This window comes from Protomyctophum parallelum (assembly GCF_964188405.1).
Source record: "Protomyctophum parallelum genome assembly, chromosome: 3".
NCBI classification, from domain to species: domain Eukaryota; kingdom Metazoa; phylum Chordata; class Actinopteri; order Myctophiformes; family Myctophidae; genus Protomyctophum; species Protomyctophum parallelum.
This window is the reverse complement of record NC_139698.1, coordinates 44,375,724-44,402,352: the sequence shown is the minus strand read 5'-3', so window position 1 is coordinate 44,402,352 and position 26,629 is coordinate 44,375,724. Positions and strand designations below refer to the sequence as shown.

The 26,629-nt window shown below is 42.9% G+C and overlaps 1 protein-coding gene across 3 annotated transcripts in view; it reads left to right on the top strand.

Annotated features, from left to right (window-relative positions):
* Positions 1-26,629, top strand: part of syngap1b (synaptic Ras GTPase activating protein 1b) — a 111,873-nt gene that overhangs the window by 65,038 nt on the left and 20,206 nt on the right. For 2 of the 3 annotated variants that reach the window (XM_083760874.1, XM_083760872.1), the window contains exons 4-6: positions 18,364-18,458; positions 20,681-20,802; positions 25,953-26,106. In XM_083760874.1, the coding sequence (XP_083617000.1) occupies positions 18,364-18,458; positions 20,681-20,802; positions 25,953-26,106 (371 nt within the window). The remainder of the gene's footprint in view (positions 1-18,363; positions 18,459-20,680; positions 20,803-25,952; positions 26,107-26,629) is intronic. The other variant, XM_083760873.1, reaches the window with a different exon arrangement.

Genomic DNA, 26,629 nt, shown 5'->3' with positions numbered 1-26,629 from the left:
TGAAGGAGGGTATAAGGAGTCAAACTTTTTGATGTCTGTTCGTAGGGCATTCCACATTCTGATGGCATAGCATAACAAATTTGACCCCATTTTTGTGCAGAATCTGGTTTCAGTGAAATCAGTGGAGCTCCCTCTGCCTGTGTGTGTCTTTTACGCTATTGAAGTAGTCTGACAGGTACATGGGTATCCCTGCTTGTTTTTATATCAATTCAATTCCGTGGTGGCCAGAAACAGTGGATATGATACATAGGGCTGTATTTTGCTATTGCTATTGCTATTGTTATAGTTGCTGTACTGTACTGTACTGTGGTATGTACTGTATTGTAGTGTACTGTGCTCAGTGCTGTACTTTGATTTTTTTTGGTAAAAATCTTTGAGAAATTAGAGTTACCCTGTGGGGGTCCCCGGAACATCCAGATCCCCAGGAACTGTTTGTTTCCTTTGAATTTGCCTCCGGGGGTGCCGCCAGTAGAATGTGGATAACAGGGTGTTGGCCCATTTAGTCCGCCCTCAGCCCTCCTCTTCCGGCTTATGTTTTCATTCCACTAGTACCCAATGTTGGCACGTTCTAAATGCCAGGTATGCCTAGATGGCAGGTATATGACAACAGCCTCAGTGATGAACCAGTGAACTTAGGGTAGTTTATGATGCCTCTCATAGGGATTGCATTGGCAGCTGCAGTACACTGTTGAAACGGACCAGAAGTGGGGCCGCTGTCTCATTTGGGGGCGTGAAATTTGTAGTCCCTGTGTGTCTCTATATGACTGTGTTGTATAGGCATATCTGCTGAGCTGAACTGCAGCCTTCATGAGCAATACAGTAGGTGCATGATTAACTGGATTTGATACACCTTGCAAACTCAAATGTTATGTGTGGTGCGTGCATGTGTGTGCATGCACATAGGGGGAAGCCCTCTGGATCCTCAGTGCCCAGGGTTAGGACAGGAGTTTGTCTGGCTTGGGCTGGCTTTATAGACCCATTTTTCAACTGGGATCAACTCCTTTTTTGGTCTTCTGATCCCGTCTAAAGCTGATACTTTGCATCATCAGGCGGGAGAAACCCACGACGGAACATACGGTTGTAGTGGTTAATGTAAAAAAAAGAATGGCGGCCCCCTGTAATAACCTGTTGAAGACCCCTGGTCTAGACTATCTCTACTCTACTGTCATATTCTGCCTCATATTTAGTTTCTTATGAATATTTGACATTTGTCTGACTAGCTGTTTCCTTTGTTTCTTTCTCTATTCTCTGTTCTTCTTGTGACAATTCTTTTAAACTGGGAGCTTGTACAAAGAAGAATCTCACCCACTATTTTACACCTTTATTTTTAACTTGAGCTTTTACACCTGTACATTTGTGATAACTGTGAAGTTGAATCTGAATATACAATTCAAATTCAAATTGTGTCCACTTTGCACATACATGTATGAATTGCTTGCATGTGTATTACAGTATGTTGTCAAACTGTTTATTATCCTGCAGGCTGCAGCAATGCATGGCAGGGTATTGTAATCATTCTTGTTTGTGTGTGTCTGTGTCCTCATCTTCTTGGCATGAGTTCCAGCCAGGTGGCACCATACACACTTCTAGTCCTGATACCAATGTTCAACCATCCATCATCCCAACCAGAGAACACACACACACACACACACACACACACACACACACACACACACACACACACACACACACACACACACACTTCTACCTTACTGCTATGTTTCATTGGGGGTCTGGCTGTCATAACATACATTCTCATTACAGCACGTATGGTAGCTCCGTCATCTATGCGCGTGTGTGTGTGTGTGTGTGTGTGTGTGTGTGTGTGTGTGTGTGTGTGTGTGTGTGTGTGTGTGTGTGTGTGTGTGTCTCTGTGTGTCTATGTGTGTGTGTGCTGGGGGGGCGGAAGACCTATGCTGCTGTCTGCTCTTCCTCACTTTCATTGATATCACACTGAGCAAAACTGACTGAGAGTAGACAGGAGAGACGTAGCCTGGCATGGTCAGACTAATATCACTGCGTAACCCGCCCCATTTTTGCATAGTGGGCCCTGATTGGTGCCCCACAACTTTGGAAGCAGCTATTTTTGTATTTGCACTGGCAGATTCGTCTGGTTTCCAGGCTAGGCGAGACATACAGTAGGTCATATGTTGCAGTGTGAAATGCTTCCAACTACAGGACATTTGGTGGACATTTTGTTATTTTATGGCATGCTATGTGTCATTGGACAACACTAAATGAAGTGAAGTGAACAAGAGAGATGAGGGACAGAAGGATGAAAAAAATATATTTGTAATTTTCTTAAAAACATGAAAAGTTCGGTGTTAGGAGGTTTCTTCCCGACAGCAGAGATATATAAAAGCACTAAACCGTGGCCGTGGTGATATCATAGTTAATGCCTTGTGGGATAGATTGGTTATCTTAACTGCATGTATGGTTTACAGATTGTCACATGCTGTGATTGAGATGTGGGAGAAAGGAGTACTTGAAAAGGGCTGTAGAGCTTTTGTGCAACAATACAGCGTAAGAACCGATGGGTGAGAGGAGTGGAAAGAGAACAGCGGAGGAGAGCAAAAGATTACCGCCATAGTACATCAGGCTTAGGTTCACGTCCCTAATGGTAACCATGGAAATAATTATAGAGCAGACAGACTGTGTGTGAAATAGTGAGTGTTACAGTTAGGGAGGGAGAGAGAAACACATGAGGGAAGGAGTAAGAGAATTGAAGAACTAGAGAGGAGGGGAGACAGAAGAGAGAGAGCACAGAGGATGTGGAAAAGCAATAGAGCGAGAAGAGAAGAGGAGGGGAGTGGAGTGGAGTGGAGAGAGCGCAAGGAAGGGTTTGGCAGCTGAAATATCTTTTGGATTCCCTCTAAGCCTCTCTGCACTCTTATCATTGGGATATCATTGCAAGCTCTGTTGAAGCCGCTTGATAAAGCTTCACCACAAAGAACAGCAATAGTACCTCACAATGTTGACACAACCAAACAATAGTACCTCACAATAGTACCAAGATAACACAATTACTACCAAACAATGGTACCACGGCACTACCACACAACAGTGTGGCACAAACAACACTAAAGCACAAATTCATATATTGGGCAGCCGGGGGCATGGATTGGGAAATTTGGTAGGCCTATATAGTTTTTTTCATTGGCCTAAAATATTATCCATGAATCCACTTGCTGACCGGCTGTCATCATTGAGCAATTTATTTTATAGGGCTTATATGCAACCATACCATTAACAGGCAAAATGTCAAAAAGGGTCACTTCAGCTGTGTATGTGTTTTATATTTTAGTCATGACGCCATGTTCATGACCAAAAACCTGTCGTGAAAATATGGTCCCACTTCCTTCCTGGACTAAAATGTCACACCTACTTTCAGCCTCTCCCTCTCCACAAGGAGGGGAAGTGCACTGTTAATAGTTAGTACAGTAGGCTACTTGCACGCTCTGATTGCACACAAGTAGGACATGTATGGCCTACCTGTGTAGTGTGCGCAAGGTGCACGTTTGCACCTCGACAGAGTACATTTCTAGTCTACTACTAAAAACGACCATAGCTGTCATCACAAATGCGATGAGGTTTGCACATTTGGGCAAGTGGCTATGGCTGTTTTTAGCCAAAACTAATGCTTTTGTGCAAAACTAATGCTTGGAATGGATTCAGAATCATGAAAACCTCCTAATTTGACACATCACATGCTACTTAAAGCATATGGGTTGTTGATAGTATTGTCACATATAAGCCCCTATAAAATAAATTGCTCAGTGATGACAGCCGGTCAGCAGGTGGATTCATGATTGTATAGATTATAGACAATATTTTAGGCCAATACAAAAAACGATATACAAATATATACTTATATATTTATACTTTGAACAAAATAAGCCTGTTGGCTGCCGGACTAATACTGCATACCGAATAGCAGACCTAACATTAGCGATATGAGCTTGTTGGTATGCTATTCTCGGCCGTTCCTGGCACACGGCACCATTGCGCGACAGAGCATAAATTAACATTCCCACAAAATGCTACCTCATGTCCACGGTCTAAAAAGTTGATCCAATCCACTGGTTGTCATGGAAACAGATGTGAGATACACATTTAACTCTTTGGAAGTGGAATGCTATATAAAGGACTGGACATTACATACGTTGGTTGTTCAAAATTGGAAGCTTATCGTTGTGCGTGGTGCATAATCTTTCATTGTTTTGCATACTGTATTGCTGCTTGGATATTTATATCATTTCACTTCATGAGCAGCCAGCTATACTGTACATTTGTGTTACGGAATAGCATACAAACTCTTGGGAAATTATGTAAGAATTATCCATGTGCTGAACACCGGAATTCAAATTTTGATTTCTCATAATTTAGTAATGTTGCCTGTAGCAGGTTTGTGTGTGTGCGTGCGTGTGTGTGTGCGGCAAGCAGGTTGCTTTTCTATTTTGTGGATAGAATATTAGGCTGATGCCTCCCACACAGTTGCCCATAGCTCTGAACCTCACACTCTTTTCAGTGGGAGGGAATAGGGAGGGAGGGAGGGAGCGATAGAGAAATAGAGAGAGAGAGAAGGGGGTCATGGCAAGTAAGGAAAAGGAAGGGAGAAAGAGAGTTTTGCATCTCTCAAATGCATTTAGAATCACACATCTGAACTACAACCCGTCATTTAAAACCTAGCACTTCCACCATCAATTTGAATAGTGTGTGTGCATGTGTGTGTGAGAGAGAGAGAGAGAGAGAGAGAGAGAGAGAGAGAGAGAGAGAGAGAGAGAGAGAGAGAGAGAGAGAGAGAGAGAGAGAGAGATACAGTAGAATGAGACAGAGATGGAAGGAGGGAGGGAGGGGCGTCAGAGGGAGATAGAGTAGAAGCGCAAGGCATCAGTGCATTGACGTTTCGTCCGTAGGCTAGTAGGCCTGCATGCACCTGTGCAGTCTTCTGTAGTCGGACAGGTTATGACAGGCGGATTACGTTTGTGAGGCGGATTACTTTAGAAACCGAAGAACGGAGACTGAGAGTTGCCATTACAGAATCCTTTCTTTCTTTCTTTCTTTCTTTCTGTGCCAGCCATTGATTGGCAAACGGTCATTTTGGGTTTGCACTGCAGATTGCAGGCTGTGACGTTTGCTATTTTTGGACCCTTAATTGATTCAGGGTTTTTCAAGACTGTGACTTGGATTAGAATCTGAATATTTCTCCATATTTTCTGACTGCTTGGGATCTGAAGACTCGTTTCTCAATTTGAAGAAGGATTTTGATTACTTTGCCGTTCAGTCGCTTGTTGCACTCTAGTCCAGATAGCGCAGCAGATCAGTGCACGTTTGCAGTATGGAGATGCTTTAATTGATACACATGTACATGTAGCCTGCAGACAGGCGGACCACACGCTATTTCACACATGCATACTCACGCGCATGCATTTAAACATGCACACACAGATTCTAGTATTTCATCCGTCTATCAGCGTTAATAGTTTAAATTCTATTCTTTCTTTCTCTCTTTACAACGTCTATAAATGAAACCCACTGGAGACACGGCTCCAGCCTGACAACTTGATTTGGTGATGCAATGGCACTAAAGGACAACTAGAAAATCGTTGCGAAAACACATTACCATCTAAAAGATGAGAGAAATTCGTCCGAGCGCATCTTCCCTGGGTTACCGAGGAAACGGCGAGTTGAGGATCGGGGCGGAAGGCACCGAGGAGAGAGGACAGGGAGAAGCCAGGGAGGCACTCTCAGCGGTGCTGCCCGCCGCGGAACAACCGCTGCTGCTGCTGCTGCCTGCACGAGAGGAGTGGGGGACCATGCAGTGGAAGGACCAACAGCACTTCAGTGTGCAATTATAACACTCGGCGGGCTTTTGGGATTGTTTGTTTTTGTATCTTTTTTTTTCTTCCTTTCCACTAATTAGTCAGAGGATGCGAAATAACGAAGAGTGGCCTACATACCAACTGTCACCCTGTTCTCATAATGTGGCACATTTGGGTTATCTGAGGTATATTCAGCACTTTTGGAAGTAGAGAGGTCTGTAGTTGCAAATACCCCCACTGCACCTTATGGAGAGATATTCTCTTAAACTACCTGCACATCATTTTAACTTTCTGCAATTAATAAAATAGGTTATATATTTATTTATATATTTATTTATAGTGTAATAGCCTATTTGTATATACAAGTATTATGCTACAATAGGATCTACTGTATCTTCATACCTTGAAGAGCCGTTTCAATATGCCTTGGTAGAGGAGGCTAGTGAACTATTATTTATTCATAATATACCTATTTGTGTATTAAATATTTAAAGGCCATGGATTGATTTTATATCTGCACTTAGTTGCAGGTTGGAAGTGTTTTGTGCTGTTGAGCTTCTGTCATGGGCTATTTTTAACAGGCTTTGTTTACAGTTTAGTTGCAGTATTTGTGATTCCTTCATTGGAAAGTTAACGTACTGATTATATTGGCATTTTTTTTTAGTTTTCTTTTAACTTAACATTGGCCTTGAAACACTAGCGGTTGGTCATCAGCTCTGGTGTCTGGTATTTTGCTTTAAAAATGCTAATTTTGGTCATGGTAGGTATGGCCGATTTGGTAGTATTAAAAGCAAGACAGAAAAAGGCACAAGTGACATGTCACTACTACTACTACTACAACTAGGTATTACAGAGAAGTCTGTGGATTCCCTAGCTGACACCATCTTTTTTATTTAAAGACTTTAATGTCACATTTCTGTTGAGGAGTATCGATTTCATATACTTTTCTTGGCCTAGTGGAATAAAATAAAAATAAAAAATAGTACGAACTCACAGAGACCAAGTGGAATACAACACAATCAGCTTTCTCTTGACTGCCACCTGGCCCGGTTTGCTAGAGGTTGGATATCCAGAAATACTGTCTCTAGTGGTGTGGACAGAAAGTACAACATATCTCACCTAAACTGGGTAGGAACCCGTTTTCCTTTTTATTTGCCATATCTCCCTGTGTGTGTCCATCCCACTGTCGTACTCATATCACTGGAGGCTGAAGTCAATGACTGATGCTTCAGATTTCACCCTATTTGCACACAGTACACCCCTCATGCACAATGACGCCACCTCTCTGAGTCTGACACTGATATATTTAGATGTATGATAACATAACATGGCAGCAAGGAAGATCTGCTGGATTTGAGTATAATAAGGAAGTGCTTTTCTGGCCTGTAGTTCTCATTAATGGCCACAGAAGGATTCCCATGCCATTGATTACAATGGAGATTTGACGTTTTGTAAATGATGGTCCCATTCATTTAAAATGGATGATTCCCTGGAGCAACCCTGGAGGTGGCTCCAGTGTTGGTCAGGGGGTCAGATGTGATGCTGCCTATTCTAACTGATGTCGGTTTGACAGGAAGTCTTGTATCCAGTCACACATGCTTGGGTGTAGCCCTACTGTAGGTCACAAAGCTTTGTGTCAGACTTTGCTGGTACAACTCGGAACAGCATATGTACATATTTGTCCTTCAACTACTATGCAAACTGCCAGGTCCAGTGAGACACAAGGAGACAGGTATAGCGCCACCAAAGCATTTGCTGACTATTGGGGTCAGAGCGAAAGGTATCCAGTATATATTTCAATACGGTATAACATGTCATGTTGTGTTGATATTTATAATATGGTCGAATTGGAACACATTGAAGTTCTGCATTGTATAATGATAACCCACTGCTTGCTAGATTTTACTTTTTGGTTAAAATGTAGTCAATGTTCTCTCTAGGTCGTCCTCAGACGAGCCCTCCATCGTCGCTTCCAGTCATCTCGGTTCTCCATACATCTGGCCAGCTCGTTAGTGCTTTGTGCTCCTGCGTCATTCTTGAGTACATCCACGTATGTTAGTGTGGGACGTCCTCGTGACCGGTGCCCGTTTGTTGGTTCCCAAGGCATTAGTTTGCTGGCTGGCAGCTCTTGGTGTCTTTGGCAGTGTCCTGCTAGTCTCATTCTCCTGGCTGCTATTTTCTGGCTCACCCTCGGCATTCCATCATACAGATTCATGTTGGTAACGTGTGTACTCTTGCTGATGTTAAGTACTGCACGCATCATTCTGGTGTAGCACCCATCTAGAGACTTCTGCAGGGTTGGCTTCAGGGTCCAGCATTCAATGCCGTATTGGAGAACAGACTCTACCGTTGCATAGAAGAAGCTAAGTTTGGTTTGACGGGGGAGGTTAGAGTTCCATACACTATTCATGCCGTTCAAGGCCCTCCATGCAAGTGCCTTCCTCACTTAAGATCTTGCTCCGTTGAGTTGATCCATGAGCCCAGGTACTTTATAGGCCGTATTGTCAGGTCTCTTTTCGTTCAATTTCGTTCCCACATCATGGGCACTACTCATTCAATGCATTTTGGGTTACTTAAAAGTTCCACTCATAATAGGCCTATACGTATTTTGTCACAAGCCAGAAATGTATATAAAAGTATAACCAAAAAACGAAAAACTTGTGCTGCTGATTTTGCTCGTAAAAATCTTTCTCGAATGTCATAAATACATTGGTCAACAAGTATTGGTCAGAATGATTATACTATATGGTATGAAACATTTATTTAAGTACCACAAAGTGTCACAGCATCTGACATTTGTATTTGGCTGTAACATTTGAACCAGATGAGCAACAAATACAAACTTGGTGTCTATTTCATGTTACATTACAAACATGTTGGAATGCTTATCTCGCTACAACAATAGAAACCCAACTCCATGGAAGGAGACACAGCTTTGGGAGAGCACACTATGCCACAGTACAGTACAGTACAGTACAGTACAGTACAGTACAGTACAGTACAGTACAGTACAGTACAGTACAGTACAGTACAGTACAGTACAGTACAGTACAGTACAGTACAGTACAGTACAGTACAGTACCATATGGTACAGTACACTACAATACATTATGCTACTGCATACTACAGTCTGGTACAGTAAAGTACAGTATGGTACAGTAAGGTACAGTACAGTACATTATGGTACAGCACAGTCGGTTACTGTTAAATACAGTACAGTATGATACAGTACAGTATGATATAGTACAGTACAGTACAGTACAGTACAGTACAGTACAGTACAGTACAGTACAGTACAGTACAGTACAGTACAGTACAGTACAGTACAGTACAGTACAGTGTATGGCAGACCTGGGCATTGTACGGCCCGCGGGCCAAATACGGCCCGCCGGCTGACTCTGACCGGCCCGTGAAAGATTACTTGATAATCCCATTATCCGAAAATAAAACATACTTTCTAATTACTTTATGGGTGGACTAAAACCGCATCGCTTTTATTTTGAAGCCCATGCATTCTCACAGTTCACACAATCTGCACAACTGTGCACATGAATTGCGTGTGATTGAGAACCTGTCTTTCTTCCTTCTCCCCCCTCATATGCGAAAATGTCGGCTTTTTGGATTTATTGTTGACTACGTCGGTGAATGCAAATAGCCATGAAGCATGCAGCTCCACAACACGGTAGGCACAGGCGCATGCTTTGATTACCAAACTTCCTTGCAGGAGGACAAGTTAAATCCCATTATGCTTCATTGCTTTATTTAACCCGCCTCGCCAATAAAGTTAAGATGTTTTAAGATGCTGCCGTATGGCGTTGTTGCGCCCAGAATGTGGCATGCTTCTGAAGTTCAGACAGCTTGGGCGATGCGCCGTGAGCTTGTGGATCGTCTGTTTTCAGCACACGAGTCGATCAACAACGTTGTACCAACAAGTAAATCTGGCAGAACGAACGTGCACACATCAACATACAGCGCCTGCCAGGCTGCCAAGTCTCAACAATACCATTACTAGGCCCAGGCCGTAGCGTAACGGTCTGGGCACCGGACTGGTAATCCAGTCGCAGTGTGCCGCGGGTTCGACTCCCGGACCCGACACGGCCTTTACTGCATGTCATCCCCCCATCTCTCTCCCGTTTCCTGTCAGCCTACTGTCTGTCCCTTCAAAAATCAATAAAAGGCGTAAGCCGCAAAAAAATATCTTAAAAAAAACAAAAAAAACAATACCATTACTAGTTGGCTTATTATTGTTTTCAGAACGTCGTTGTTTAATGGTTGCGATAGTAAGCAGCGCACCATGGGTTGTGAAAGTGGCACCTCCAGTGTCCTCCGAATGGAACTATTAAGAGAGCTACCTCTAATGTTCTCATTGTTAAAAGAAAATGCTAGTATTTACAGGACTTGTAACTTAAACAAAAACATAGTTTTCAACTGGGAAAGGAAACATCTCAAGCCTGCAAGAGTGCAAAAAATCACACCCATGTGAAGTGAGGGGTGCTCTTATTGTACATCATCATGATGTAAAATAGTCACTCTGCCTATAATTTGAGTCAAATGTTTCACATTTAGTTTACCATTGCTTTGCAAAACAATGCCATTTACTGCTATTTATATAGAAATAAAATTGATATTATGCATAATTAAGTTCAGCCTTTTTGCCCGGCCCTCCTATTTTCTGTTTCTCATTTGGCCCCTTGGGAAAAATAATTGCCCACCCCTGGTGTATGGTGATGCAATATAAAATTGCTCATCATTACTGTTTCACTGATCATGTTTCATACTACATACAGACATATCCTGGATGTAATTTCATTTTGCTACTATTTAGTCTTTCTTACTCTTTGCTACAAACACTGTCATACATTACAACATGACAATACACAACAAATGCTATCTTATTTCCATCTACTTCCCATCTGCATTTACACCCTATTCTCTATGTGCATCAATCACGCTCATTACTCACACCAACACCTTCCTTGCTCACTACAATTAGCGTTGCGACATTGCAAGGGTGTCAATGTCGCAAGGGAGCCAATGACGGCCGGTCTCGATTCTAGTCATTACAATTGGGTGTGTCTGTCCCTAATGCTGTATAGTGGATGATTATTCAAAACATTATTGTGCAGTGGAAATGGACCTAATGCCCCCCCCCCCCCCCCCCCCAAGCATGACTGTGTGAATGCATGTGCTCCATTTATTGAGCTACACAGGGAAACAAAACTGTGGCAGTGATGATTACAGTTTGAGCTACATGTGATCAGATATGCACAAGGTTATGTAACAGAACTAACCGCTGCATCATATTTTCAAATGCTGGAAAAGCTGCATTGGATGTTTTAGTCACAATAGTTCATGGATCAAAAGCAAGCAGGGAGTCAACCAGTGTTCCATCACAACAAACCACAGCAAACATACAAAAAGCCCAGAGCGTTTCAGTGCTATTAAGACACCCACTCCCTCTCCAGCCTCCATCTCTGGCTCATGTGTTCCCTCCCTCCCCTCCAACTCCCCTTCCTCTCACTGGCTACTCTTCTACCGTTATTCACTGCCTCTGTAACTCTCTCAGTTTCTTACTTTGTCGCTCTCTTACTTCTTGTTCCCTCTCTGCATCTCTCTCTCTCTCTCTCTCTCTCTCTCTCTCTCTCTCTCTCTCTCTCTCTCTCCCTCCTCTCTTGGTCCTGCTCTTGCACTGTCCCTCCTACACCTACACATACACTTAGTATCCTCTCCTGCTGTCTCTGCCCCCCCGCCTTCATCATTTCTAGCTTACCTTCCTGTTATACTCCTGTGACTTGTTCCTCTCCCACTCTATAAACTATGCGTCTGTCTGTCTGTCTGTCTGTCTGTCTGTCTGTCTGTCCGTCTGTCTGTCTGTCTGTCTGTCTGTCTGTCTGTCTGTCTGTCTGTCTGTCTGTCTGTCTGTCTGTCTGTCTGTCTGTCTGTCTGTCTGTCTGTCTGTCTGTCTGTCTGTCTGTCTGTCTGTCTGTCTGTCTGTCTGTCTGTCTCTTAATTCCCCTTTCTGTCGCTGACTCTCCGTCTATTTTTCTTTATAACTCTGCCTCTTTCTCTTCCCGTCTCTCACTTGCACGCCTCTCTCTGTCTCTCTCTGTCTCTCTGTCTCTCTCTCTCTCTCTCTCTCTCTCTCTCTCTCTCTCTCTCTCGCGCGCTCTCTCTCTCTCTCTCTCTCTCAGAGGGACTAAGCTGGAAGCGGTTTCCACCCACACACTCTTGCTTCAGCTTTCAGCTTGACATCAGATTTACATTCACAATGAACAAGCACAGCATCTCTCACGCATCCCAGCACATGGCTACGCACAAATACATGTGAACATGCATGATGTGTGCACATACACATGCACACACTGGACTGCGTAAGCCGTAGGCGGTGTTCTCTGCATGCAAAGGCATGTAATTACACACAGACGTCCCTGTGTGTTACACACAAGGACACACACACACACACACACACACACACACACACATACAAACACTGCATATTTGTTTATTGTATATATATTCCTCAACTCAACTCTCAAATCCTCAATCTTCTCAAATGTAATAGGTTTTTTTTTTTGTGATCATCGGCAACTTCCATCAACACAGATTTGATGCTATACGATTGAATGCCTATACTTCTCAGTAGGTATAAACCTGACCATAATTATGTTAAGGGAACACACAGAGAACATTTAGCACTTCTACTGATTCCAATCGTGTCTCTTAATGACTCTTGCATCATTGACTGAGGCTTAATTTATGCTTTGTTGCATGACCATATCACTCCTCAAAAATGACTTATTTTCAGCTGAAAGGTGTCGATGTGTTTCGTACACCATTTGTATGTCTAACCAGTATGCATTCAAAATCGATAGAGTTTTGATGACTAAAATCAGACGCGCAAGTACACTGTAAGAGGTCATCAGTAATCTTGCGACTGCCAAAGGATTTATCTTATTATTTTGTATACAGTATGTTTCACTCTGGCCTTAGAATAGATTATGCCCAACTCTAGGGGGGAGGGGGGGGGGGGATTGACCTCCTCAGCGCGCAGATAGGGGGGGGGGGATATCCCCTCTCCCTCCCCTGGATCTTTGGGAACTTTTTTAACTATTAAAATTAGTTATGTTATGTTTTGATACCCCCAGATATGCCCCCTCCCCAGTGATAAAATGCTATCTCCGCCCCGGTACGTACTGCAGTGTGTGTGCGTCCGTGCGTGTGTGCGTCCGTGTGTGCGTCCGTGTGTGCGTGCGTCCGTGCGTGCGTGTGTGCGTGCGTGCGTGCGTGCGTGTGTAAGATCCATTAACAACCCATACAATTGCTTACTGTGTACTTTGTTACTCAAATGTAAGGTACTTGGGGGGGTTGCCATGGCAACTAAATATAGAGACTGAGTTCAGATCAAAAGAGAGTGAGTGAGAAATTGAATGAAATGGACCTATCCAGTTTTAGTTTATTTTCCAGACTGATGCCTTTGTCAGAGAAGTGTTCAAAGAAATGTTTAATGGATGCCGGATACCATGATGCTCTAAAGGGGAGGTGGTGAGAATAGAAACTCGGCAATCAGCTGCTGAATATTGAGAGACACTGAAGGAGCATGAATTCATTGAAAACCACGGCACAGTGGTGTGGCCATTCAGCCTTATGGCACGTGCCGAACAACGCATCTTACATTCTCAACGATTCGATTTGCGCAGGTCTGTATGCGTTGTGAATCGTGAATTTGGCTTTATATGCCACACATCATTTGAAATCCAATTGTTATTCCAGCAGGCTGGATGCTTTATTGGTCATAACTGGCCAATGTCATACAGCCCTGTGCCGTCATTGCCAAACGCAGAGCGAAGGCCAGCTCGCCGAGGTCATGATTTGACACGGTTTAGTTTTAATGAATTGCATTTTTATAGCGTGCTCAAAGCTCTTTACAATGGTTCATTCATTCATACATTGGGAGGTGAAGCGGCGAACAGTCGACCCCAGCTTCCTCACTTCCCACATTCACACACCAATGGTGGCAAGCTCACACCGACCAACTCATTGGAGGTAATGTAGGGTTGTCAGGACAGGAGGAGTCGGGATTCAAACCACCGACCCAGAGATCATTGGACGACCTGGTCTACCTCCTGAGCCACAGCCGCCCCAGTTCTAAGTAAAAGCAATCTCAATTATTGTTATGTAAAGATGAACAGTGACACATTACACTAATAATAAGTACAATTATATATAGTATAATTATAAGTACGGCTTAATAAAATAAAAGCCTTGCCTGTGACATAATGCTGGAAAAATGCACAACTTCAGGCTTTAGTCCTGGCGGCGATTATGGAGATGATCGATAGATAGATAGATAGATAGATAGATAGATAGATAGATAGATAGATAGATAGATAGATATAGAGCTTCTATACAATATACAATTATTTACAGAGGAGCAGTGAGTCAATTCACATACTGTCTGCTTATAAAGGTGTGTGTTCTATATAGCTTTAGCCACAGGACTATTATATATCACTACAGTATATAGGATGGTTATGGTGGAAGCCATGATAGCAGAATCCTAGATCTCCTTTTTTCTTCTTTCTACAATCTGCCTTCTCTGGAGGAGGCAAACTAATTACTGTAGTTTGGGAAATATTACTTTCTGAAGGATCTAAATGTTGCTGTTCTGAGGTATTTTAATTGAGGTGGTTATGGTTATGACTCACTGTGTAATGATAATTTGAACTCTGATGGTCCCAGGCATGTGGCTCCTGTTAATTGTTGGTGATTAAGGCTTTATAAGGAATAGCATCATGTCACCTAAGAATCTGTTAGTGTGTATTTCCAATTTCCAAACAACCATGGCCAAATTGACCAAGTCTTTAAGGGAAACTGTCACACCTGGCTGGCACCCCCATACAGTCTATGGCTGCTGTTACATCATCAGTGTAGTCAAGACCTCTATCTTGCTTTAAAGGTTTCATGACATTCATTTTCATTGATTTTTATTTTTCGGGGGGTTTTACACCCAAAAAACCTGAACTTTGAACATTCAGTGGATTATCTGTGGTCTGGGATTTCTTCCCCAGATTCTTTCTCTAAATCTGAGGCCATGGATCTCAGCAGGAAACCGGTGGACTGTGCAGTCCGGGTAGGGAATGAGGCAGAAGGGGAGAGAGAATGGGGAGATAGAGGTAGCTGAGAGAGAGGGAGGGGGAGATAGAGGTAGGGATTGTGTATGTCATAGCCCCGAACGGTATATGGACCTTAGAGTATATATTAATTGAGCCAGCGCTCGGCCGTTGACTATCATTGCGCACGTTCATGTTATTGAGCCCATGTTATTGGGCCCTTGACACGTAAACGCTATGTTTCATACGTGAACGCGCGCAAATGGCGCAATGATAGTCAACGGCCAACATGTTAATGTTATTGGGGCAATCCATCCCAGAATGTTCCTACCCGGAAGGAGGAGTGAAATCGCCTCATGCGCTTTTGAGCAACTTAATGCAAGTCGATGGGAGGAGAAATCTGGTGCCGTCTCTATTAATAAATACTCTAAGGTATGGACTAGTTGTATATACTAGTAGTATTTGATCAACATTTTACAGAAGATACCCTTATGGGGGCATTCAGGTGTCATAGTAGTAATACAGTACAACAATACATACAGTAGATTACTGTCGGAACTGCACTTGTATAGTCCTGCTGGGATTTGCAGACAGTGTGGAAAGGGAGTTGGCTGATAACATAGCAGGTGCTGCTGGCAGGCCTCACCCTTGTTGGTACGCACTATACGCAGCCATTCTGTGGACTGTTGAAAGGTTTTAGCTTGTTTTTCTGTTCTTTGTTTTGTAGTTAATGGAGTATTCCTTCCACAGCGAGGTGGATGCAGTGACAGTTCAGCACGTAGAGGTGGACTGGACATAATACTCAAAGTATAGATCAGTGGTTCTCAGACGTTTAAATATGATTCCAGTTGTATTCTGTCAGAGTTACAGACCTGTAAGAGTCCATTTAGAACCCCTTCACGGAACCCCCCCTGGTACCCCACTTTGCTCTATACGTGTAACCATTTTCTAGAAATGTTAAAAATATATGAATACTAAATAGTGTAAAAGTGAAAACAGCGGATCTACAATGTCACGGCGCATCACAACGCATTTAGTGGCTTAGTGGTTAATTCATCATTTTTCCCTTCTAAAATATACAAAAATAAATGTTTTGTTTTGTCCTCAAATAATTAGAGAGAGAAACAAGTAGTACTCTTTCGGTCCTTTTATCACTCCATTCACCACTGGGGAGGTAATAAATACAGCTACAGTACATACAGTTTGTTCCCTGTATGTTGTCTTCTCACTTTAATTATGAAACTGTGAATTTAGACAGAAAGCACGAGAGAGAGAGAGAGAGAGAGAGAGAGAGAGAGAGAGAGGGAGAGAGAGAGAGAGAGAGAATGTGGGGCTGCAGAGAGGTAGAAGGATAGATGTACTATTTGAATTATGTAAAATAACAATGTGGGAGAGGAAGTGTGTGTGCGTGCGTGTGTGCATGCATGCGTGCCTGCGTGCACAAGTATTAGAGTGCCTGTCTGATGAGAGGCTGGCAGAGAGAAAGAGACTCTGGTAGAGAGACATTGAGGGATGACTTAACATGAATGAGATAGAGAACCAGAAGCAGGCACACTGAGACAGCGAGGCAGAATACAATAAGAGAGAGAACATAACAGTCAGAATATTCTGCCACAAATGTAACAGGGTTAGAATTGATCTACCCCAAGAGGTGCTGCTTTTGCAGCATAAAAAGAGGAAAGGGCATGGAAGAATGAAGAGAAAAGCCACAATGCATTCCACAGTTCACACTGTTGCTGTCATTCTAGTCTGAAAACTCTATGACAACATGATATCCCAAATATTGATTCGAAATTTGGCTTGGTTAGAGTAGTTAGTAAGACTAACTACCTTTCCTTTCCCAGGAAACTGGGAAAGCTTCTGTCATTTTAGGTTTTAGCGTGTTGTCTATATTAAAAGAAATGCAGATAACAAGCTCACAGCGTGTCACTAAGGGGTGTATATAGTAACTGCATCGAAAAATCAATTTTAATTTCAAGAATCGAATGGAAATGGAAACTCAACACATCGTATCGTTTGACTTTGTATCAATCAAATCGTATCGTTTTGAAATGCGAATAATCCATATCGAATTGTTTTGCAATGCAAATAATTAGTATCAATACTAAGCACTTGTGCTTTGTATTTAGCAATTTAAAAAAGACAAAACCATTCCATTCCATATCACTACACTTGTTCTATCGATAAATGTATGTGTTCATGTCAAGGTGCAGGTTTGTCCATTATGTGTTCAAATATAATGTCTAGATGTATTTGCAAGAGAATCACTGTGTTTACTTTAAATCCATAATAACAAATGTTTCCCTTAAAAACCTGCTCTATCCACATGTTCCCACAGATTTAATGTTTTTGTTAAATAGTTACTGTATCGATTTTAAAATCATTGAATCGTATCGCCAGAATTAACCAATATCGTCCATGTATCGTGATACATGGTATCGTATCGCTGTTAATTAAAATGTATCGTTGCATCCTTACACGTCACACATCTGCTATTTTTGAACATTTTGGAGAACTCTTGAAATAACTGCTGGTTTGGAAGGCATAATCGGCCTCTGGTCTTAACGGGTTAACTTCCAAGTGTGATGGTTGACCTACAGGGCACTGTACGTACTGTAGGTGAGAATGAAGAGTGGGCTGATCCAGCCAGACCCTGTGGGCCTTTATACTATCATTCATGGAAGGGTTTATTCCCTTACCGGATAATTCACCGCTTTAGGCACAGACTCGCAGACGGAAGTCAATAAGTGTTTTGTTTGTTTAATGCTCACTACACTCTCGTCCCTTGCTCCATGCCCACCCCCCGTCCGTCCGTCCGTCCGTCTGTCCGTCCGTCCTTCCATCCGTCCATCCGGCCTTTGCTCCGTTCATGCACTCCATGCAGACTATTAATGTTCGCTTTGTCTGACATCATGGCACGCACGCTTGCATGCACCCTCGACCGCAGGCACGTGGGGGCGCACGCACACACACACACACACACACACACACACACACACACACACACACACACACACACACACACACACACACACACACACACACACACACACACACGCACGCTCGTGTTTTGTACCATTTGTTCATTTTTTCATTAATTCATTTGTTCATTTCCCCTTGACGGGTTGCTAGGCTGAGGGTATAGCAAGCCCACGTGACTTTATGGTTTCCAGTTACCTTTGACCTCCATCTAGATCGTACCTTGTTTCATTCCGGCTTTCATTCTTCCAGGCGCTTCCATCAATCAAATTGAACAAAACTACTATTGTTTCTGTTTATTTCTGTAAATACCTTTTCTCTCCTACAGTTTCTCAATCTACTTGTCTACGTGTCTTTGCCCCACTGTGCCTCTCTTGACCTACAGCATCCCGCCCTTTTTAATTTCTGTTTTGCGTGTCTCGGTCTCACCTGTCCACTTGCTTCTTTCCTAGATCATCGCGCTCGGCGGAAGAGCATCGCCGCCGGGATTAAGCAGCCGAGCATGGAGGTCCCTCCCGTCGCCCCCCCTCAACCCTTCCGACAATCCGTGAGTAACCCCCGCTGGCCCCGCCCCCGCTCGCTGCCCCCGTCCCACTATTTCTCCCTCTCCCTGCCCCCTTCCTCGGTTCCGGAGCACACCCGCGGGTGCCGCTCGCCTAGAACCCCGCCTCTCCTCTCTCCCGTACGCCCACTGACTGTCTCCCCTTGCCCGGCCCTCCCTGTGGGCATGCCATCACGCCATTCCCCCAGAGGCTCCAAGAAGGCTCCCGGCACACCCCCGCTGCCCCGCTCGCTGCCCCGCTCGCTGCCCCTCTCCCCCTCACTGTCCCTCCCCCTGCCCCGTCACTCCCCCACTGTCTCCTCCTCCTTCCCCCCCTTCTCATACTGGGGCGGAGGAGACTGGAGGGCGGCTGCCATTCCGAGTCCAGTGGCGGGACCATATATCGCACCACTGCCCCCTATTGAGGTACGTACGTGACACAAGCCCTCCTGGAGAGAAGTTCCCCTCCCAATCCCTGTGTGACCTCAGTTTTGTGCGGTTCACCGTGCTGCAGACTTTTATGATTAGATGTTGCATACTTTTTCAAACTTGTAAGTGTCAGACAGACTGGCCTCTTGAAAGGCATTCAATTCATTCCAAATGACTGGGTGTCGTTTCCTTCTCATTCACTGTTCACCCACGAAACAATTGTGCTATCCATGTGTGTTCTGTTAACAGGTGGTTACAGTCGGCAAAATTCGTTATTTCCATTAAAAAATAAAGGGAATAAGAAGAAGCAGGGAGGTGGGTCAAGGGGGAAGAGAGACAAAAGAAAATAAACCAAATATCTACATATTTTCACATAGTACCTGAGTAAGACTCAAGGTACGGTAAGTACCTGCGGTAAGACATACTGTAAAGGTGTGTGAGCATAGCAGCAGATGTACAGTATACTGTAGGTGTAGGACGTACTGTATGTGATATAAGGTGTGAGAAAAACACAAAAACTAAGACAAAAATGCCTTAATTTGTCTTAAACAGCTGTTGATATATTGTGAAACTATTCTGTTCTATCGAGGTTTAACATTAATTTGTTGAATGTAAAGTATGGATCAAAGGACAAACTGTACAACTGTGTACATTTAGCACATGATCTCTACACTATGGTACACCGCTGCCCACTGTTGGCCACCTTATGACACTTCAGCATTCATAAACTCATAAATGGATGTGTGTAGGCGTACCCTTAGATTCATATTATTGGTTCACTTCATCATGCACCACATTTCATGTGTGCCTGCCTCCAGTTACTTTTCATTTATCGTATTAATTTCTACTGCATTTCACATTGTCTTTGTGTGGCCTCTTTCTGGGACACAGCTGACGTTTTTTTTAACCTTTTATTTGATTATTTGTTTATTTGTTAGTTTATTTATGTATTTATTTAATCATGTCCACAAACCCTTACTGTGAATCCATCTTTTACCCTCATTCACCCACTTCCCCTCTCCTCTGTGGCGAACAGTAACTACAGTAAGTACAGTACTTACTTTACAAGAGGTACTGTACTTAAGTACATTCTTTGAGTATCTGCACTTTACTTGAGTATTTGTATTCCTACATAATTTCACTCCACTACATTTTAAAGACAAATTGTGTTCTATAATAATAATAATAATAATAATGGACACCACTACATTTCTATCAATACAGCAATGCATTGATATTAAAACTTTTTTTTAAAAATAATAATAATTTGTACTGCTAGTATTTTTAAAGGCATGTACATTGTAATACTTTAAAAGCACATAAATTGCAATAATAGTGAAAGGTGAGCTTGCACTTTGGTTATTTTCACTACCTTTGAAACGAGTTTCAAAATGTATTGAGTGATTCAGTGAGTAATCCATAGTGTAGTTTTTTCCCTTCCTATATCCAAAAATACAAAATACTGTACAGATACTAAATTTCCATTTTACTTAAGTATTTTACAATATCCTAACAGTTTTCTGAAAAACCTATGTTTCTATGTCAGTGGTGCTAAACCTTTTTCATGTCAAGGACCCCCAGATTTGGCCGTGGACCCCCATCTGAAAATATGTTGTTCCAGGTACCCCCCAGAAAGAAAGATTTGAGTTAAAAACGTGTAGATCTGCAAATTTTCGATAGCTAAAGTATAATATAATGCTTAAAACACCAAAAGGGGTTCCCTTCCAGAATGGGCAAGTAAATGTACTCAGTTCCATGTCCACCACTGCTCATTGGTCCTCCTCTCCTTCCCGTTCCAGAGTTTCCTCAGTAGAAGGTTGAAGGGCTCCATCAAGAGGGCTAAAAGTCAGCCCAAACTGGACCGCACCAGCAGCTTCCGCCACATGATCCTCCCCCGCTTCCGCAGTGCAGACCAAGACAGGTTAGTACAGCCATCCTCAACCTATGGGCTGGGGCCCACTGGTGGGTCGGGACTCGTGAAGATGTTGTGGTAAAAAAACGAAACAATCTGCAATCTGCACACTGTGCAAAGAATTATCTTTCCTTATGATATCATTCCAGGTCAGGTATTTCATCTTATGATAACATTGTCACCCACTTTGATGTAGTCGGTCAAATAGAGTAAGCAGCTGTTAGTGGAGTGGGATGTTACTATTATTATTGAGGGGCGCTAGCCGCTCCTGTGCCCAGCTTTGTGTGTGTACCCCATAGTGTCGATTTGATTGGCTGAGCACACATAGCGATAATTTGATTGGCTGAGCAATGTACAGTACCTATTGAGGATAAAAAGTGAGGACAGAAAAGTGAGGACGTCAATTGTGATTGGCCGGAATGAGATGATGTATGATGATGTATATGCTGATAAGAGCGCCCCTCACTTCACACGGGTGTGATTTTTTTCCCATCAGGATACTTTTTCGACCTGTTCATATAATAACCTCTCTATAACCTTCGACCTGTTCATATAATAACCTCTCTATAACCTTCGACATGTTCATATAATAACCTCTCTATAATCTTCTATAGAACATATAATAGAAACAGGGCAGTAGTTGCCAGGGTCTTATTGACTTCCTTTTTGAGGGGCGCTAGTCCCTCCTATGCCCAGCTTTGTGTGTTTGTGTGTACTCCATAGCAATGATTTGATTGGCTGAGCACGGAATTGAGAGAGATGATTTGATTGGCTGAGCAATGTACATATTGACTTTGAGGATAAAACAATCACACCCGTGTGAAGTGAGAGGCACTCTTATTATCGTACATCATCATGATGTAAAATATGGCGTTAAATTGTCCGTTCATTGTCAATGGGAATTTAATGTTTGGGTAGGACAAAGTTTGTGCACATACTGTACACCAAAAGCTGGACATTGGAGGGGCTAGACAGACAGAAAAGTGAAGACTGAAAAGTGAGGACGCAAATTGTGATTGGCTGGAATGAGATGTATAATGATGTATGATCTCGAGCGTGCCTCAGTCACTTCACACGGGTTTTATAATTCCGCTTCTTTTTTTGTGTAAAGCACTTTGTAACTTTGTCTCTTTTTTAGTGCTTTATAGATGATGGCCAAAGTTGATGATAATTGGGAAAACATTAAAGATTATAATAGGCCTATTATTGTATTGATATTGTGAGCTGAATATCGTGTATCGTATCGTGTAAGTAGCGTAGCGTGACACCGCTATGCATGGTTGTGGAGGAGTGTGTACCGGTACATGTGTGCGTGTGTCCGTCCGTCTGTCCATATCATTCACTTTTATTTCACATTCATTCCTTCTAGTGGCACTCACACTTAAAATAACTCGGTAGCATTGCTGTCGTTCAACATGGAGCTTTTGCACAGGCTCTGAAAAAAAGACCCTGGTCTGGTCTCTCCATGGCAACCAATAGACAGCCATGTAGCAGCTGTACAGCCCATAATTAGCCAGTGTGTGGGATATGTGCTTAATTATACCTCTGCTGTGTCATTGGGCAACAGCCATACTGGCATTCTTCACCACAGCGTCACAACAGGTACATTCTTATTTATATTCTGTGTGATGTAAATACAGTTAAATTCAGTTCTGGTACTACTTTGGTATTCTTTTGGGGGGTAAATTATCTTTCTTAATGATTTCAAGTTTATAGATTTGTGATATATATTTGTTTATAGAAGTGATATGGTTCAAACTCAACCATAGCCAGAGGTAAAAATGTGTATACCGGTATATAGTTTGGAAATCTAGCTATTTTTTCACTGAGATATTATCATGAGAATTGTTTTCATGATTTCTCATTTGCCAGTGTCTCACAGAAATGTATTTATGCAAGAGAACCCTATACTCTAGTCTTAGGTGCTGTGTCCACTGAGAACGCCTATTGAGCAGCCAGTCTGCCATGCAATTCTATGGTAAAGGTGTGCTGGTGGTGCGATCCTCTTCCCACTGCCCGAACATCACTCCCTGAGTGCTTCAAGATTTGTTTTGGGGCTTTTCATGCCTTGATTAGGGAACAGTAGACAGACAGGAAAGGGGGAGAGAGATGGGGAGTGACACGCGGCAAAGGCCGTCAGGCTCGGGAGTAGAACCCGCGGCACGCCGTCCGGCTGGCTTAGCAGCCTTGGGGCTCCATTTTCGTCACCGCTAAACTTATCCCTAAACTTCTTTGCCTTTTTTTTTGTTTTTACTATTTTTGAATAGTTCAACTAGCCGACACGTTGTGAGCTGGTAATTTAAAAAATTACAAAATAGTAAAAAAGGCAAAGAAGTTTAGGGATAAGGGGTATAGCCGTGACAAAAATGGAGACCCTATCATAAAAAAAAGTATTTCATATCATAATGTTTGTAATAATTTATAATCTGTTCAATAAAAACATATTTGACAAAATAAAATGGAGCCCCTAGGTGCCCAGACCAGGTTGAGCTAACTGTCTGGGCAAGCGCTGCTCTTTTTTTGATAATCCTGGTTGTGTCTGACAACCCGGTAATTTACGACCCGATGTTGAATCGTTACCACACGAAGCCTGTTTACTTTGTTCCAGCTAAGCTAATTGTGCTAATAACATAGACCAGGACAGTTGGGCAGAGCAATGGTTGATCAGTTTGAAGTTGTGGGTGTTAATAAACCCTGCATGCGAGCGCTATGGACATGTTATCCACAGCGCTCCCCAGCTCAAAAAGCCTTCTCATTGGCCGCTTACTGGACAACTATACATTTATACTCATTTATACATTTGTAACTGAAATTGTACAAATGTAACCAAATGGACCCATTACATCTGTACACCAGAGTTAAATGAACACTGGATGTTACTGTGTAGTGTACAGAGTAGACACTGACTTCACTCTACTACAGCCAACCTCTGACTTTGAAATGTTAACAAGGTCTTCTTCATATCCACAATAAGAAGTCGAAAGTTCACTCAGGTTAGTGCGAAAACATTTTCCAGTCCAGGTGCCTGGCCAAGCTGTGCATCCAAATGATTTATTCATTTGGGAAGGTGCCGCGTGTCTATTATCCCCAGTCGGCCAGAGAGCAGACAAGGTCAAGCTGCTGGTGAAGGCGAGGTGTGTTTGCCAAGGCCCTCCCTACAGCATAGAGCAACCATCCACCATTTTGACTTTGGTTGTTTTCTTTTGGTTATAGAGAACTGATGCAGTACTTTATTAATTTTAATTTTTCTGGAAAAAAAAGAGTGACAGTGAGTAGAGAGACAAGAAAGGCAGGAGAGTGAGAGGGGACATCCTCATACCGTATGTCTCATCTACTGTACCCTGTCATCCCTTCTTCTCAAAAGGAACAGTTTACATAACAAACAACCTTTCCCTCTCTCTCTCTCTCTCTCTCTCTCTCTCCCTCTCTCTCATGACCTCCCCCCACTCTCCCTTCTCCTTTATTTCCATCATTCTGACTCATTCCTTTGGGTTCTATTTTTATCGGTCTCTCTCGCTCTCTCTCTCTCTCTCTCTCTCTCTATCTCTCTCTCTCTCTCTCTCTCCCCCACTCTCCCCCTCTCTCTCTCTCTCTCTCTCTCTCTCTCTCTCTCTCTCTCTCTCTCCCCCCCCACTCTCTCTCTCTCCCCCCACTCTCTCTCTCTCTCCCTCTCTCTCTCTCTCTCTCTCCCCCCCACTCTCTCTCTCTCTCCCTCTCTCTCTCTCTCTCTCCCCCCACTCTCTCTCTCTCTCTCTCTCTCTCTCCATCTCTCTCTCGTCCCCCGTTGCACTGTACCCGGTGCTGCTGTGATGATTAGAGTTGTGATTAAACGTACAGTACACAAAGACAGTGTGAACGCGGAGAAGAAAGTCAGCTGCAACAGGGACTTCTTAGTAGGGAATTTATCCTTTATTTTCTCTCTCTGTGTTTACCTCTCTTTTCTCTGTGGTCTGTGTCAATCTCATTTACCCCTGTCCTTCTCATTCCACTGTCTCGGTTCATGTCCAACATGGTGCTGGCTGCCTACTATATACTTTTGCTGTGCCTGTGTGTGAGTCTATTCGTGTCGTGATGACTTGTGTGTGTGTGTGTGTGTGTGTGTGTGTGTGTGTGTGTGTGTGTGTGTGTGTGTGAGTGAGCACAGTTCCACCTGCAGACATTCTTGAATTTGAGTGATTGCGGTCCATGAGAGCGAGTGTGTGCCTGTGTGAATGTGCGTGGTCCTGGAAGGGAGTATGTGTGTGGGAGTACATAAGTGAGTGAGTAGGCAGGCATGACCGACAGGCTTTAGAGACAACCCGTATTCACGTGTTGCTGTGTGCCTTGCAATATCTACAATTTTACAAGGTAGCAAATGGATAAATAAATTAATAAATAGATGAACGTGTCAATCAGTTTTATCAGTATGTGTGTTCAATACATTATCCTTTTCGGCAAACTGTTAATAAAGTATTCAATTAATCAGGCGGCTAATGTACCAGGGACCTTCCGTCTGGGAATCACAAGGTCCCTGGTTCGATGCTCGCAAACCGAGCATTGAATCAGGCAACCCTTTTGTTGTCTCATTAAGTGTCCCAGAGCAAGACGCTTAACTCCTAACTGCTCCCCTGTGCTCTCACTTGGAACACGCTACTGCTGGGTCAATGCCGTGAAGTAATTTTTCCTCAGGGATCACTACAAATTTCCTTTATTACCTTTATTTACATGCTAAATGCTTTCTAAAATGTATTGCACATACATTCTAATGGTTTGGGTAGAGTTTTGGTATGTTGGTCAATTCATGGACACTGGAAATGAAATGTTATCCACTCTATTAACACGCTGAGATTCGAGAATATACACTTGTATGTTTCCTTTTTGTGTGGATGGAACTGCCAGCAGTGTCCTTTTATATTTTATATTAGTAAGATATGGTCGCTCGCTATTGTTAATTCCTTGTCACCTTGTATGTACAGTATGAGGCAGTGGTATTTTTATTATTCTGTATTTTCAATAACTTAAGATATCATATCATCAAATTAAAGCAAGCTATTCTGCTTTAGCACTACCTGTCTATATTATGAATTATTTTATTTTACTAATAAAATCTCTCTATGTTCAATGAGCATCTCTCTCTTTCTCTTGCTCTTTCTCCCTCGCTCTCTGATTCTGATCACCAGGACACGTTTGATGCAGAGCTTCAAAGAGTCCCACTCCCATGAGTCTTTGCTTTCCCCCAGCAGTGCTGCTGAGGCCCTGGACCTCACCCTGGATGAAGACGCCGTCATCAAACCCGTCCACTCAAGCATCCTGGGACAGGAGTATTGCTTTGAGGTGAGACTTCACCTGCCGACTCACCCGCACCCACACCCACTCAGGGACAATCTTTACAAATAAAAAAACTCTGAATATAAATATATATATATATATATATATTAGATTTTTTTTATGGCATATACAAAAACGACTGTTTTTGTGTTCAAAGTTTAAAATATGCCCCCTGTCCCACCTTTTCATTTCCTGTCATTTTAACCTATACGAACAAAAGAAAAACATTTTCTGACTTTTTGAAGTTGAAAAACAGACATTTTAATAGCACCTTGGTTACAGTCTCCACAGATACTAATGGCTGTGGTTGTTGATGTTACCATTGGCTAACCTCAGGTGACTACATCATCGGGAACCAAGTGCTTTGCGTGTCGCTCAGCTGCAGAGAGAGACAAATGGATCGAGAACCTTCAGAGAGCTGTCAAGCCCAACAAGGTGAGGGGAGAGAAAGGGATGCGGTAGAGGAAAAAGGACAAGCCCTCCCTCTGTCTGTGTGTCTCTCTCTCTCCTCCCTGTCTCTCGTTGTTGT